Source organism: Dreissena polymorpha, chromosome 7 (assembly GCF_020536995.1).
Source record: "Dreissena polymorpha isolate Duluth1 chromosome 7, UMN_Dpol_1.0, whole genome shotgun sequence".
Taxonomy (NCBI): Eukaryota; Metazoa; Mollusca; class Bivalvia; order Myida; family Dreissenidae; genus Dreissena; species Dreissena polymorpha.
The window spans coordinates 108,867,408-108,884,517 of record NC_068361.1 but is presented as its reverse complement, the minus strand read 5'-3'; the positions used below and the strand labels follow the sequence as shown (position 1 = coordinate 108,884,517).

General features: G+C 35.7%; 1 protein-coding gene and 1 long non-coding RNA gene across 2 annotated transcripts in view; one reads left to right on the top strand and one right to left on the bottom strand.

Moving 5' to 3' along the window:
• LOC127838521 (uncharacterized) overlaps window positions 1–12,534 on the bottom strand; it is a 104,026-nt gene extending 91,492 nt beyond the window's left edge. The window contains exon 1 of the long non-coding RNA XR_008029840.1: window positions 12,188–12,534. This is a non-coding gene — a long non-coding RNA (uncharacterized LOC127838521). The remainder of the gene's footprint in view (window positions 1–12,187) is intronic.
• Window positions 7,568–16,872, top strand: LOC127838513 (D(1A) dopamine receptor-like). The gene is made up of 3 exons (XM_052366301.1): window positions 7,568–7,878; window positions 14,553–14,655; window positions 15,498–16,872. Exons 2-3 carry the CDS (start codon window positions 14,582–14,584, stop codon window positions 16,714–16,716), a joined length of 1,293 nt encoding a protein of 430 aa, XP_052222261.1. The 5' UTR covers window positions 7,568–7,878; window positions 14,553–14,581; the 3' UTR covers window positions 16,717–16,872.
• The last annotated feature ends 238 nt before the right edge of the window (window positions 16,873–17,110 follow it).

Below are 17,110 nucleotides of genomic sequence, written 5' to 3'. Positions count from 1 at the left end.
AATTCTCTGCTGAGTTTATGTCAGAGTAGCTAAACGCGTGTCTCCATCTAAAAGTATACTTTGCCATTCGAGATACATTTAGTTTGCCAGTCTTTCATCTAAAAAGGCACAATATTTTCTCCAAATAAAATGTGTTTTATAGTTTTAAAAACATACAGATGCTTCACCAGTGTGAGTGAGTTAATGCGATAATTTTGCATGAGTGTATTGATATGAGTGTATTGATGTATACTATAAGTCAAATCAAACGAGCATTGATACGTTAGTACACATCAAATACTATAGTGCAACAGCATTTCAAAACATTTGTTTTTCTCTCCAAAATAGTTTGATAAGCAAAGTAATCAAGTACTATAGCTTAATAAACGTGCACACTCAACAGGGCAGTTAAAATCTCGTGCGTTGCTAGTTACTTCGCAAATTTATCGCTCAACCCAAAGAGTTTATTCGGGTCATCGAGTGTGTCAAAGAAATAGGGTTGTCTTTTTGTGTGTTTAAATTTTAATATAGTTAATTAGAATAGCAAGTATAAATGTTACTATAAACCGGCTGCGGGATACACATCCAAGAGTACTGAAAGCCCTGAAATCATAAATCATACGGTCAAATCTAATGGGAAATTTAGGGTCAGTTCTGGGGTATGGGGATACTTTTGTTTATTCAAGGAAGCCTGGTTAGTGTATGGGAGAGTTCGAGAGTTTTCTGTGTGTTTCTGAGTCAGTTTAATTTGGGCTTAAGACCAGAGCGTTTGTTGTTTAGAAGGAGGTGCCATCAGAATTTCTGATCGTCGGCCACATTGTGGAGGCATCTAGAGTGTTGTGTATATAGAAGGATAAGAGAAAAATCTAAATGGGGTATGTTATTTAACAATAATCTTTCTCGTCCAACATATGCATTATTGTAGTAATCATTCTGTATTGTTTTGTTTTTCTTGTAAAACTTGTAGTGCTTGATGTTACGGAAATATTATGTTATTGCAATGTGATTTTGATAACTAGATAAATGTGGTATAATTGAAAGCTGTTATAAGGGATTAATCATAAGCATAATGATATGAATGGATATTCTTATATCCTTGTAGATCCCATTTTTTTGGTGTAAGAATAACGATGAAGAAAGTTGGTGGATAATGGGATAGAAGATAGAAGTTTAATAAGACGTATGATGCATACTAGAACTAGTTGAATATTGACCATCAGTTTCATAAAGACAACTACAAATAAATTATACAGAGAAACACACTGACAGGAAGGACGAATTCATATCATAATAAACCTCAAAAAGTGTAGCAGTGATGTGTACTGTGTAGTTCCATCGGGTATTTATGACGTACACAGCGGAGCACAGCAAGAACTTTTGTTTTTAACATTTGACATTCTATCATCATGGATAATCTAAACTGAAATTTTTTATTTGTTTTTAAATGTGCATGATTTTAGAATAGAAATTAAAGCATGAAAATTAAATAGATAAATAGATAAATAAACTTTGTAATCCTCTTTGCAGTATTGTGATTTGCATAGACCCCAAAAGTTCAAGTCCTTTCCTTCTATCTGAAGGACATTGGTGGACTTTTGTTTACATTCAAAGTTTATAGTTAGTTCGCCCAACTATACTATCAAAAATCTTTGACAAAACTGGTAGTACGGGTGGAGTTATGCTATTCAATTATCACAGAGAAATACTGCAGTGAGGAAATAAAAGCTTGTCTGTAAATTCAAGAGAAATTTTATCTCTGTGTGCTGTGCTGTTAATACCTTGGTTGTTATCTGTAAGGGGAATTGCTACAGGTCAGTGAGAGATCACAGGCACTGGTCAGGTCAGGCAAAGGGGAGAAACTGTTAAAAGGGGCAAGCAGGTTATTATAAGAGTTAACTTTCTTGTTAAATCCCTTATTCATTGGGTTTGATTTTCACCATGTCTGATTTGGAAAATCTTTTTCAAATGGGTGAAAAGTCTGGTTTGTCCGGGGAAACTTTGCTCTCCTTTATAAGAGAAAGAGAGGAGGCAGAAAGGAAAGAAAGAGCTTATGAGCGTGAAGAGAGAAATAGAGAGAGAGAATTTAAGAAATTAGAAATGGAGAGAGAAATTGAGATGGAAAGATTACGTAGTGGGTCACAGAGAGGTGATAGTCGTACTACTAGTGAGAGTGGTACTAAGGCTAAGTTGCCAAAGTTACCCAATTTTGATGACAAGCGTGATAGCATGGATGCATATCTCAAAAGATTTGAGCGATTTGCAGAGAGTGCTGGATGAAAGAAGGAATGTTGGGGTGCAAATTTGAGTGCACTGTTGCCGGGGCGTGCCCTGGATGTGTATTCGAGACTCACAGTTGCTGAGGCTAATGATTATCAGAAACTGAAGGATGCCCTGCTAAAAAGGTTCAATCTGAACGAAGATGGTTTCAGGGAAAAGTTTCGTAGTAGTAAATGTGAATCAGGGGAGACAGCGTCTCAATTTGTAATTCGATTGGGAGATTACTTAACCAATTGGATGTGCCAGGCTTGGTCTGACGAAATCTAATAGGGTTTGAGAGATTTGATTTTACGTGAGCAATACTTGAATGGGTGCTCAAAGGGACTGCAAGTGTTCTTAAAGGAGCGTAAGTTTGCTTCAGTAACAGAAATGGCCGATTGTGCAGATCGCTATATTGAGGCCCATGAGGGCAATGGCAAAACGGGGAATGAATCTAGAGATGGTGTGAAAGGTAAGGCTTGCTTTGTTTGCAATGGACCACATTTACGTAGAGACTGCCCGAGGATAAATGGTCGGAACACCATGGGCACAAACAACCACAGGAGTGGTAACCTATCAGGCCAATATTCAGGTAATGGTTTCAAAAGCTGGGAACCAGCAAGAGGTGGAAGAAGACCTGAAGACAAGTATGACCGAAAGGTAAGTTAATCTAGTTTGCCGGCTTGTGGCCTATCCCAAGGAAAGGTAAGTCTGTCAGGTGGTCACCAATTACCTGTCATGTCGGCAGCGTGAGATGGACCTATTCGGGAAAATATGCCGGAGTGCATAGGATGGGTCAACGGAAAACAGATTCGTGTCTTGAGGGATACTGGATGTTCATCAGTGGTGGTAAAGAGATCTCTTGTACCAAACCACAGTTTTACTGAGAAAGTTCAGAATTGTGTCTTACTTGATGGAACAGTGAGACAATTCCCCACGGCAAAAGTGTTTGTGGTAAAAACCTTATTATACAGGTAAGGTTATTGCCATGTGTGTTGAAAGTCCAGTATACGACTTGATATTGGGGAATATTGACGGAATCAGAGATATTGCAATTGGAGAATATGCGACAATATCAGAAGAGAAGAAAGTGGATGAAACGGTAAACGAACAGGCAGCAGTAGTCACAAGAGCTCAGGCTTCAAAAGAAAAGGTAAGCAAAATCAAACCGCTAAAGGTGCCAACACAGATCAAGGGGATGAATCCACAGATGTTTCAAGAAGCACAGAAAAGTGACCCAACTCTTCAAGCTGCCCGGGAGCAAGCAATGTCGGAAAAGGTAAAGCAGTGTGGCAAACTGAATACTTCTCGGTATTATGAACGCAATGGATTCTTGTACCGTGAATTTACGTCTCCAAAACATAACAAGGGAGAACCTGTTTGTCAGCTTGTTGTCCCTAAGGAATTTCGAGATGAAATCATGAAGATAGCTCATGAGAGTTTATTAGGAGGACATCTAGGAATGCAGTGAACATTGGATAAAGTACTGTCACAATTTCATTGGTCTGGGGTAATGTCAGATGTGAAACGTTTCTGTACCTCCTGTGATACCTGTCAGAGGATGACATCAAAAGGAAAAGTTTCCAAGGTTCCGTTGGGAGAAATGCCATTAATAGATACACCATTTAAACGCGTGGCTGTTAATATGATTGGACCTATTACACCAGTTAGTGACAGAGGAAACCGGTACATATTAACGGTGGTGGACTACGCTACAAGATATCCGGAGGCGATGGCATTGAAGAACATTGAGACAGAAACCGTTGTAGAGGCATTAGTAGACATTTTCACTCGAGTTGGAATTCCACAAGAAATGCTAAGTGACATGGGAGCACAATTTACAATTGGACTCATGAAGGAGATAAGCAGGCTGTTGTCAATGAAACAGTTAGTGACTACACCATACCATCCCCAGTGTAACGGGTTAGTGGAAAGAATGAATGGCACGCTGAAGTCAATGATAAAGCGTATGTGTACAGAGCGACCCAAGGACTGGGACAGGTACATTTCGCCAGCCTTGTTCGCATACAGAGAAGCCCCACAGGCAAGCACAGGGTTTTCTCCATTTGAACTGCTCTACGGGAGAACTGTAAGAGGACCAATGCAAATATTAAGAGAGATGTTGACACAGGAAACCCTTAGTGAAGAGGTAAAAACTGTTTATGAATACGTTTTGGACCTAACGGAAAGGTTAGCAGAAACAATGCAATTTGCACAAGAAGAACTGAAGAAATCTGCTGGAAAATACAAGAAACACTTCGATAAGAAAGCGAGGCAAAGAACATTTTCAGTAGGAGAGCGAGCTCTAGTTCTGTTGCCAACAAACCGAAACAAAATGCTCATGCAGTGGCAAGGGCCATATGAAATTGTAGAGAAAGTTGGTGAATCAGACTACCGACTTGACGTCAATGGTCACGTGAAGACATACCATGCCAATATGTTGAAGAAATATGTGGAGAGAATTGGCAATGAGGCTGAATCTGATCAGGCTGGATTACTGATAAATATCGCAGCGGCCATTATTGAAGACGACAAGGTACCAAGTGGTGAGAAGGACTGTTTAAGTGAGTATGGTCGATTTAATGAAGAGATACAATGTCCTATAATAGAATAATCAGAATCAGTTGAAGATGTCAAACTTGGTGAAAACCTAGATGCCAAACAATGCGAATCTTTGCAAGCATTACTTCAAGACTTCCAAGACGTGTTAACTGACATTCCTGGGAAAACCAATTTGGTAGAACACCATATTTAAACAATAACAGATGATCCAATTCGCTCAAGGCCATATTCTGTTCCACATGCTGTGAAGGAGACCATAAACAAAGAAGTTCAGGAGATGTTACGAATGGGTGTCATTGAACCATCAGATTCACCATATGGATCACCAGTCGTTATAGTGAAGAAACCAGATGGCACTAATAGATTTTGTGTGGACTTTCGCCAGTTAAATCAAGTCACAGTCTTTGATGCTGAGCCAATGCCATGTCAGGATGACATTTTTGCACGCTTATCCCACTGTCGTTACTTTTCGAGAATTGATTTGTCAAAGGGATACTGGCAGATTCCAGTTTCCGAGGAAAGCAAAAAGCATACTAGCTTTGCAACTGACACCGGGCTATGGCAGTTTCGAAGAATGCCATTTGGACTGGCATGCGCACCCGCTGTCTTCAGCAGAATGATGAGAATGTTGCTGAAAGACCTTAGTGGAGTGGATAACTTTTTAGACGATATGTTCCTGTTCACCGAGACATGGGAGGAGCATCTTACGTTGATTGCAAAAGTCTTAGGGCGCCTTCGAAATGCTGGACTGACGGCAAAGCCTAGCAAGTGCATGTTGGCTTGTGAGAGACTTGATATCTTAGGACACCAAGTAGGACACGGAAAAGTGGAAACAACCCACAGAAGGTTACAGCAATAGCTAAAGCCGAAAGACCACGAACCAAGACTGAACTTCGATCCTTCTTAGGGCTGGTAGGTTATTATCGTAAGTTCATACCAAACTTTGCCGCTGTGGCTGTACCACTTACCGACCTCACCAAGAAAGGTAAACCCAATACCTTGGTTTGGGAATCACCTCATGAAAGGGCATTCAAGGAATTGAAGGAACGAGGGACGATGTCACCAATTCTCCGAATAGCAGATTTTGGTAAGCCATTTATTCTACGTACAGACGCCTCTAATGTAGGTTTAGGGGCAGTACTTCTGCAAGAACATGAGGATGGTAAGTTTCCGGTAGCATATGCAAGTCGTAAATTGCTGCAAAGGGAAAGAAATTATTCGGTGGTTGAGAAAGAATGCCTTGCAGTTGTGTGGGGAGTACAGAAAATCCACACATACTTAATATGGTAAGAAGTTTCTGTTAGAAACATACCACATGCCACTGGTCTATCTGAACAAGGCAAAGGATTCTAATGGCAGAATCATGCGTTGGGCTCTTGTCTTGCAGGCTTACCGGTTCACTGTTGTTGCTATAAAGGGAACTCAAAATGTCGGGGCTGATTATCTCAGTCGAAAATCTGGGACATGAATCATGAACCTTGTCTTGACACAAATCCAAAAGGTTGAGACAGAAATTGGGAATATCATCTTAAGTAGGGGGGTGTGTCAAAGAAATAGGGTTGTCTTTTTTTGTGTGTAAATGTTAATATAGTTAATTAGAATAGCAAGTATAAATGTTACTATAAACCGGCTGCGGGATACACATCCAAGAGTACTGAAAGCCCTGAAATCATAAATCATACGGTCAAATCTAATGGGAAATTTAGAGTCAGTTCTGGGGTATGGGGATACTTTTGTTTATTAAAGGAAGCCTGGATAGTGTATGGGAGAGTTCGAGAGTTTTCTGTGTGTTTCTGAGTCAGTTGAATTTGGGCTTAAGACCAGAGCGTTTGTTGTTTGGAAAGAGGTGCCATCAGAATTTCTGATCGTCGGCCACATTGTGGAGGCACCTAGAGTGTTGTGTATATAGAAGGATAAGAGAAAAATCTAAATGGGGTATGTTATTTAACAATAATCTTTCTCGTCCAACATATGCATTACTGTAGTAATCATTCTGTATTGTTTTGTTTTTCTTGTAAAACTTGTAGTGCTTGATGTTACGGAAATATTATGTTATTGCAATGTGATTTTGATAACTAGATAAATGTGGTATAATTGAAAGCTGTTATAAGGGATTAATCATAAGCATAATGATCTGAATGGATATTCTTATATCCTTGTAGATCCCATTTTTGTTGGTGTAAGAATAACGACGAAGAAAGTTGGTGGATAATGGGATAGAAGATAGAAGTTTAATAAGTCGTATGATGCATACTAGAACTAGTTGAATAGTGACCATCAGTTTCATAAAGACAACTATAAATAAATTATACAGAGAAACACACTGACAGGAAGGACGAATTCATATCATAGTAAACCTCAAAAAGTGTAGCAGTGATGTGTACTGTGTAGTTCCATCGCCAAACTGGAAAGAACTGGACCTGAGAACTGAATATATTTATGACGTACACAGCGGAGCACAGCAAGAACTTTTGTTTTTAACATTTGACATTCTATCATCATGGATAATCTAAACTGAAATTTTTTATTTGTTTTTAAATGTGCATGATTTTAGAATAGAAATTAAAACATGAAAATTAAATAGATAAATAGATAAATAAACTTTGTAATCCTCTTTGCAGTATTGTGATTTGCATAGACCCCAAAAGTTCAAGTCCTTTCCTTCTATCTGAGGGACATTGGTGGACTTTTGTTTACATTCAAAGTTTATAGTTAGTTCGCCCAACTATACTATCAAACATCTTTGACAGAGTGTCAATCCGTAACGTTATACACACGTCTTATCTGAAGTGGTTTGTCGTTGAAACGAGTAGCGAACCATTGAAACGTTTCCACATTAGCTTTACATCTCAATAAACACTCTGGAAGCAAATGTTGGTTAATTAACATGGTTAACGCAGTGAAATATGTTGATGTTTTGTTTTTCTTCAATGAATTTTAGCTAAGCTTCTTCAAGTTTGGATATGATATTATTGACGAATTTTGAAGTAGGCGAAATACATACAAGCGTGTGTTCGTGTAAAAGTAAAAAATCGGTCTGGTTGTAATTAAAGGGAATATTCTTCAAGACTTGGAAAAGAGGTATGAATATAGCAATTATTTGTAATATTGTCATAAAGGGGATTATTTTTATAGTTCAATGTATATTTAAGCGTGGTTATTAATTCCAACGGTAGCATGCATGGTTGAATTTATGTTGCTCCTTTCGTTTGCACTGCTATATTTATTTTGATTTACTGTAAAATTGACAACGGTATGGATATTATTTTGGGTATTGTATTAAACATTTACCAAACATATATCGAGGAAAGTTGATGACGCGTTACTGGCAAAATCAATTGATTAACAGTTGTTTATCTTAATTATTTTAATGCAAAACAGACAATTCAATGTCATACTATCAACTCTCATGATGTATGACGTGTACATTGGGAAACTGTTACCATTAACTTTAAAGTTATTATGTTCGTGAAATTATTTAATAAATATTCGTGTTTAGCCATAATCGATTATTAACAATATTAGTCACGTCCTGAGGAAACTGGGCATAATGCATGTGCGTAAATTGTTCCCAGATTAACCTGTGTAGTTCGCACAGGCTAATCAGGCACTACACTTTCCACCTAAAATTGATTTTCGGAAAGGAGGGACTTTATTGAAACTAAAAATACCATAATTAAAGCGGAAAGTGTCGTCCCTTATTAGGTCCGCACATGCATTAAGCCCAGTTTTCTCAGAACGCGGCTCATATTGTGAATTATAATTATTGTTTGCTTTTCGATACAGTAACACGTGGTATTTAAACTTCGTGCTACACTACAGTTTATCTTTCTTATTGAATCGAAGTTTATATGTATATGTATTTGAGAATGGAATAATTGACCAGTCGCCAAACGCTTATTCCATTACTCCGACAGTCTTTGTTTTTCGGACCATGTGTCCGCAATGAACGAAATCTGATTGATTATTACATGAGTTTGATTGACAGCTGGCGAATTGTCAATTAGAATGAACAAAGCTTGCAAACAAATCGGTATATCTGGATGACGCTTTGTTTTTTTTTATATGTATTCACTCGTGTTAAATATAGCGACACTACAAGGGAATATACTTTATAGAACTTCATTCAACACAGATATGACCAAATTAATATTAACCATTTCGTGTACAGAATGAGTATTAATATGGAGTTTTATTTTAATAACTATTAAAATTATAAATTATTGTCAATTGAATGGATACATTGCCTTTGAAATTGTATTACGCATGCGCGCATTTTATTTTAAATAACAATGAATAGAAGCAAATTGCTCCCTCGATCTAGTTGTACACTGTTCATTTTCATGTAAGCTATGTTAGCATATTTTCATTGCAAAACGTATTTAATCTTCAACTCCACCTGTTGAACAGATAAATGCAGCTCACTTTCATTCCGTTAGGAGATTGGGTTGAAATGGATCTCATTGGTATAATCCTTGTTTGTGTTTGACCGCAAACAATAGAAAAAAAACAATACAGTGTTATGGCGTAAGTGGAAAGCAAATATACGGACTCAACAGAGCACGTTAAAATAAACATATGTCCATATATATATATATAAGCTTGATATTGCTTGCATCATCTAGACTCTGTATGACTTAATTCCTTTACAAAACAGGACACTATACAAAACATATAGCATACACAGAAATAATGATAAAAGACCAAAGCAAAGTGTGGGGGCTTAAACAAGATTAAAAACAACTATACCGACTTGATTCACTGGTACCAATGTGACGTTATCGACATGTGTGCAGTTGAAATACATCCAGTACTTAATAATTGCATTATATCATGACATCATATTTACTCGAGATAGCTCTATAATCGGCGAAATTCGGATGTTTTCTCATCCCGCTGGAACGAGATGTATGTTTAAGCCGGATTTGAATTTAGACGTAGCGAAAACACATTAAATCGTTCGCGTTTGTCGTTTTTGTATAACTATTATGACATAAATCACTGACGTCTTTTTCATCTCGGTAAGATTTATTACTGATATAAAGATTTAATTGCGTGCTTTATTCATTCATTCGTGTGATCGGATTATTTGAAGTGTGCTCTATGTGTTAAAGACGCATTTCTTCGAACATAGATTTGTAAATATTATTGGCATAACAAATAGGTATAGCCCTATAAAACGCATTACACTTGTGAATTTAATTCTAACTGACGGTCAAACGGTAAACTGTATACAATCTATAAACATATAATAGTAATTAAAACAAGAAAAATCTTCTTTTTTTAAAAGATATACGGCGTTGATTGTGGTTGTGGTTGATGAAAGATCATGAGTTATATAAATGAGACAGCAAATGCCTTTTTCTGCGCAGTTTTTAGCAGCATCACATGCAAATCAATTACGTTGCGCCAAATTTCGTGGCTTATTTCGCATTATTAGATATTATTGACCAGATATCTATAGATATAGAACAGAAATACAACATAAGAATGGAAATAAAATGAAAATATACGAGTCAATGGCCACACACGAATCAACCGTACGTATTTGAAATTTTAATACGCGCTTTCTTCGAAAAGACATGTCGTGGTTTTTCGGACATAGTTATTTGATTCAATTAATAACAGTATCGTGAATCATCGCGCTCGTGCTTGAAGGGGCCTTTTCACGCTTTGGTTAATTGAAAAATTAAAAAATCTTTCAGATTCGCAAATCTTTGTTTTAGTTATGATATTTGTGAGGAAACAGTTATACTGAACATTTACCATGCTCTACAATTGCCATTATGTGCATCTTTTGACGATATAAACCTGTAAATTATAAAGCGTTGCAACGCGAAAGATTGAATAATTTGAAGAGTTATGTTGGTGTCGTTATATTGTGTGAAACTACGAGGATTGCTTATATCAAGTAAAAAAATACACTTAGCATGATATGAGTATGGATGACCGAGTGGTCCAATTGGGCAGACTTTTACTCCAGGACTCCAGGGGTCAGTGGTTCGAGCCCTGTTGAGATGTTTTTTTCTTTTTTAAATTGTATTCTTGATTTTTTATTGGAGCTTTTTAGATAAAATGTTTACATTTATCAATATAAAGCATTTAATTACAAACTTTAATACATGCCAAAATCTGTGACAAGGCCCCTTTAATAAATTGGTCGCAATGTTGGAATAATTCTTATTAAATTAATCAAAACTAGTAATTATCATGGAATTATTGAAACAAAACTTTAATTGAGGTACTATAATGGTATCGCCTAATATCTGCAATTAAAATATTTCTAGTCATGTTCACCGGGTTAACGCGATAGAGTTTATATAATGAGTATTGTAATGACCGCAAACTGAACTTTATACCTCGCGAGATGGAATGCAATGCATTAAAGTGAGGTCACGATTTCACTTCTGGAACGACCACAGGTGGAAGCAACGTACCATGGATAGTATATATATTTATTTATTTTTAGTTTAGGAGCCCAATATATTCAAATAAATATATAAAATCATGTTTAATGAGAAAAAAAATTGACAAAGAGCCAAGAAGAAAAAATCCCCACCCTCTGATATTGGAATCATAACAAGGTCATTTACTTGAATTAATCATAGACCTGTCTTCGCGGGCCGCAAAAATGTCAAAAATAGCTTTAATCAAAAACATCCCTTGTTCCTCTAATGGGAAATCGGACAACCTTTCAAAAAAAGTTCACTTCAAAGAAATCTGTCCAGCCGTTTACTCACAGTCGGCCGATAACCAAGCAATATTTCGAGCACGTTTGTCCACCCGAATAAATCTTCGACAAACTTTCAAACAACATATTTTTCCCCTTAATCGATAGCTCGCGTCCTTTTCCTTTAAAATAACGAGGTCGGTCACATAGTGCATGCATATGCAACTACTTGCGACCATGCAAGTGATAAGAGCAAACAGACATGGAGATATGAATGTAATCATTGTGTACACACCGGTCTTACTGTCCTGTGTACTTACGCGAAAGGAATTGTGGGAACCACTTCTTTTAAGAGTGAAAAATGAAAGCAAAGTAGGTCAGGCAATCGTGCTTTTGATAATCGCTATCAGTCTTAATAGAGATTCAAAATCACATTTAAACATAATTAAATAGCATTTCTTTAAACAACATTTCTTTAAACAACATTTCGTTTTAAACACACAATAAAAAAATTCTTTCGTTATTAACATTTTCATCAATACGCAGAACTACTTTGACGGAAGCTTAAAGCTTATGGGCATTTTTCACTGTCGAATTGAGCTGATAAGAATTAACAGGTCAAAAGAATAAGTTAAAATGTGGTAACTGACCAATTGTCTACAATTCATCTTGTTGTTTATAAAAAAATATATATTATTTTCGATAGTGTACATGACTCACCCAGTCCTCTAAGCCAAAATGATCCGTAAAACAAAATTGTGTCTTTATCCTATGAACGAATCTGCATGAACACTACATTTAGACTCGCATCGTACATCGAATCATTTCTGTCGTCAGTTGTCAAAACGAAAGTACGGTTGAAATTCAAATGGATTATTTTTCTCTTTCCGGGATATTGTTTTAGAATGTTGATGCTGCATTAACAAATATAAGTGTATATGAAGTGAAAACACCACAACGGTTGCGATAGACACATATATACTGTAAGATGCCCATAATATCACTTTAATTCCTAAAACCAGGGGAATGTGATTTGTCTTAGTATAGACGTGACAATTATGTAGTGACGTCACCATCTTAGTACAGAATGGAATGTAATCAAATTGCGCCCCGTTAGATAAACGAGACCAAAATCACGTTGTATTTCACTGGTAACAATGGTATCACTAGCATTCCGTGTACATGCTCTCGACACTATGATTTGATGCATAATTTAAGATGTACTTTTAAGGGTTTTAACATAATCATAATTTGGATGATTAATATGAATATAATAGCGGATGCGTCAACGATAAGATGGTCTACGTGTGATTTGAGTTCGTTGAATTCATTTATTTCTAACAAATATGACAAATCGCTTTCTTTTTCGGGATTTTGCTTTCGTTCTCATGCAAAATCGACACGAGTAGGAATATATCAATAATATTGCTTATATTCCACCCAGAGCGGTGCATTTTAAACCATAAACTGTGACAGCAATAATGGCAATCACGATTGGTCGTCTGTACTACAGTGCAAACAATCCGAATATAACAACAAACTCAATTATTACAATCTTAACGCTGATAAAAGATCTGTTGTCGTAGGTAATGCTTTAAGCAAGTCGTGTAGTACACTATAAGGACGATTTTTATATATAATTTGCGAAAAAATAATCTTGGAATGGAAATGAATTGAGATTCTTACTAATTAACACTTTCTGTAGAGCCTGTTTTCATAATTAAATATGATTTTACCATTATATAATTGGGGAAATAACAGTGGATTAAAATTGTGTGTCAAATTGTACAAAAATTGTAAACGAAGAATAGTTTATACGATTTTATGTAATTATTTTATGCAAGAGACTTTAGATGCAAAATAAATGTTATGCACAATTGGCATTTCAGCAAGAAATATGAATGGTATTAATGAAGATACGCTTAATATCTGCGAGTTTATTTGAATATACCTAAATATATTATTTCGATAAATATGTCTATGTATGAAACTATTACTATAAAATTGAAGCGAAGATATCTTGACATCCATTACTACATAAAACTTATCGCTATGCTGATACATATCAATATAATTGTTAACCATTTTTGCCACCATTTGACTAGAATGGTTACACATACGAAAGTGTATTTTATTAACTAATTTCTCGCATACTGTATGATCCAACATATGTATTCGGACACGTTTATAACAATGGCCATCAACATGATAATAACGCATTCCTATATTTGCAGAAACCTATCTAATTTATGACATCATACTGAACGTAAATAGGCGTTTCGATGATAAAATGGTTTAGCCGGTGTGATGTGCGGTCTTAGCTTATTCCCATTTCTCAAATTAATATTAACTGTTTGAAAGGTTGAAAGGTTTATGATAGGTTGTTTTGCTGACGTCTACGCTTAGGTTTGTATGGGGAAAAAGAACATACACCCGCAGTGAAAGGCAAATAAGCAAATTTATTACAGCTCTTATCAAATAAATTAAACAGCCTGTCATATGATAAAGCAATTGTAACACCGCCTTCATAACCTGGCACTAAATGTTACGTAATTGCGCTACGTCATTGGCATGCATAATTTATTAATTTAGTAAACGATATTATTATTGAAAACGCACTTGAGACAGTTATATATGCCGACAGCGCTGTTTGGCAGTTTCGCTCCAGGTGTTAAATAACTTGATCTTCTAAATATATTATGGTTAACATGTGGTGTAAATTGATAAACATATTTTCTCTAAAAGCACTTTAAACATGCATAATAGCTTTACATATCTTTATTGTTTTCGCTTTTCAATGTTCATTCCATTTAGTCGGATTATTTCCAAAAAAAAAGTTCCGTTTGTGAATTTTTTTTTATTCATGTTGTGCTCTCATATTTTCTAAATATATTACATTTTAATCTACGACTGTATGTTGCATAGTATTTCTAACAACAACAACATGTCATTTATCGTGCAGTATATTGATTGTATGCATATTGCGAACTAATTAATCTGATATGTGGTATTTACCTTTGATGAATATTGTTGATAGGAAATCATGTTTAATCTAGTACAAATCTCGCGTTGTTTCATGTTCCTGTTACAATCTCTGCTGGATGGTAAACCTACATGTGTGAATACAGCTGTAGAGGAGAGAAGAGAGGTCCTGTTCAACCCAGATACCACAAGATCTCTGCATATATGTATAACAATTTTAATCTTGTACATATAATTACTAAAATATATCACACGAGTAGTTATTCTTTAAGGGAAACTTAAGGATTAACATGGCACCTGCTCACACATCAATACATTTATTTCCATCCATACTGAATACATATTTTATAATAGTTTCATTTATGTGTCATTTTTAATGCCACATACAATTTGTATGGCTTCATAAAACTTAGTTTTCAGTCATTTGTGACAAAACAATGTACAAAGCTACAGACGTGCAAAATATACATACCCATATATTTAAAACGAAGCGTAAACAATTAAGATATTTGTTGATTCTCGTGTAAGATTGTATAATCATTTATTGAGAGGTCACATTAAGTATCGTTTCACTTGTGGCGTAGCAACACATAAACGTATATATATTTTATGTAACCACAAATGATAATCAAATCTGACAAATAGATCAACACATTTTCTTGAGTTTGCTATTGAACTAAGAAAAAAGTAAATGCCTTGAGCGTCATATGTTATTTTTAATTTTACGTTATAAATTTTTTACTACATGTTTTTAAATAAACGCTAACTTCTGTTGTTAGAAATAATTTCTTTGGTTTTTGCGTGTTTTACTAAAACAAATATTATTATATAATATTATTGTTTGGTTTATATTGCATTACAAAACGAAGTTTACAGAAACGAACCAGTAATTCAAATATTATTAAAGAATATTTTTTTAATAGTCCACACACATTGGAACTAAGCAAACGTTAAGTGATCAGATTTAGTCTACAGATATTCTAAGCTCGTTCATCGCGCATAATGTAAATGATATCAGTTGGTGTAATGATGTGAAAACTACTTACAGGTTTTCGACAATGTGGGCCTACAACACCCTGTCGGATGATGGATTAAACTTTACAATCAGTTCAGCAAATGTAGAATCCTTAGAGGATCTCAACAAACGTTATGCAGACGCTCTTCTTCCTCTGACTATTACATTTGGAGTGTTTACACTATTTGGTTTTCTTGGTAATCTCCTGATACTTATTGTATTTTCATTAAGCCGTGAGTACAGGAGGAATAATTTCAAAGTGTTTGTACTGACGTTGGCTGTTATAGATCTTATAACCTGTATGACTCTCATGCCTGCGGAGATGGTCAAACAAAGAAACTTTTTTGAATTCGAAAACGCATTACAGTGCAAATTTAAGTGCTTCTTTAATGTATTCGGAGCCTCGTCTTCATGTCTGGCATTGCTCGTTATTTCTGTGGATCGCTTTCGAAAGGTGGTTCAGCCATTTAAGAAACAACTGACCCCTAAATTGGCGGTGAAAGTTCTAATTGGAGTTGCAATAGTATTTCCGATATGTCTTGCAATTCCCGGTACTGTCATGTGTGGCATTAACACGACGACGATGGTGAATAAATACGGAACGAACACAACTATACATCTATGTGAAACAGAAGAAAGATTTGAGGCATCAGTGTGGAGAAATATTTACAAATGGATATTCATAATATTACTCGGTGGTATCTCAATGGCATACATAATCCTGTATACATTTGTTATGCGAGCTGCAGCAAAACAGATCAAAGCTATTTCGTTGCAGCGCAATAACTCTTCATTTGATTGTATACAAACTTCCGGTATCTTTGATCCTAACATGGTAATACATGAACCAACTAACGATCTTTCTATCAGAAAGGAAAACAACAGCATGCATGACATCCAAAATGGGGTCAATGGCAAACACTCTGTGACGCGGAGCAGTGGCCAAAGTCATAAACGCCATACGCCAATGCTACAACGACATGGTTTTCCAACAAAGACAATGATTTGGTTCATATTGACTATTGTCTTTATAGTGACGTACTTAACGCATATTATTTTGTCTTTAAGAGTTGGGAGAATAGTAACAATGGAACCTGGAGAATTCGCTTCATTCTCTTTTTTCTTCAGGATTTATTTCGTTAATCACATGATTAATCCGCTGGTATATGCTATATTTGTGACGAGGTTTAGAGACTCATGTAGAAATATTGGTCCAATTATTATGGAAAAACTATCACAACTTCTTTGCTGATTGTTGTCGCGAATTGCTAAACCTGTTAAAGTAATTTCACTTAAACATATTTAATCAAAGCTTGATGACCACAAGACCTATAATAAAAAATGGTCGCAGAAAAAATTTACCGGTTTTCTTGTATCAGATAATATTTACAATAAAATTATAAACAAATGTAAACGCGTTGTCAATTGTCTTAACGTTTATCCGGCTTTGCATAAGGTTCGAAACTCGAGATACTGTTTTTACCTGCTGGTTTAATGTGCAATTAACGTGTTTATTTTCTAGCAAGTTTAACCTTTTACCACATAGCTACCTATTTTCACGCATTTGTAGTCCGTTATAATATAAAATTTAAATAAAGACCTGTCTTACTAAATTAAAGTGTTAACGGCTTCATTTCCAACCCTAA

What these genes read in the sequence shown, in the direction of transcription:
- LOC127838513 (XM_052366301.1), top strand. Translation starts at nt 14,582, where the DNA reads ATGTGTGAATACAGCTGTAGAGGAGAGAAGAGAGGTCCTGTTCAACCC. An exon ending in CACAAGATCTCTGCATATAT is followed by an intron (nt 14,656 to 15,497) that starts GTATAACAATTT and finishes AACTACTTACAG; the next exon opens with GTTTTCGACAATGTGGGCCT.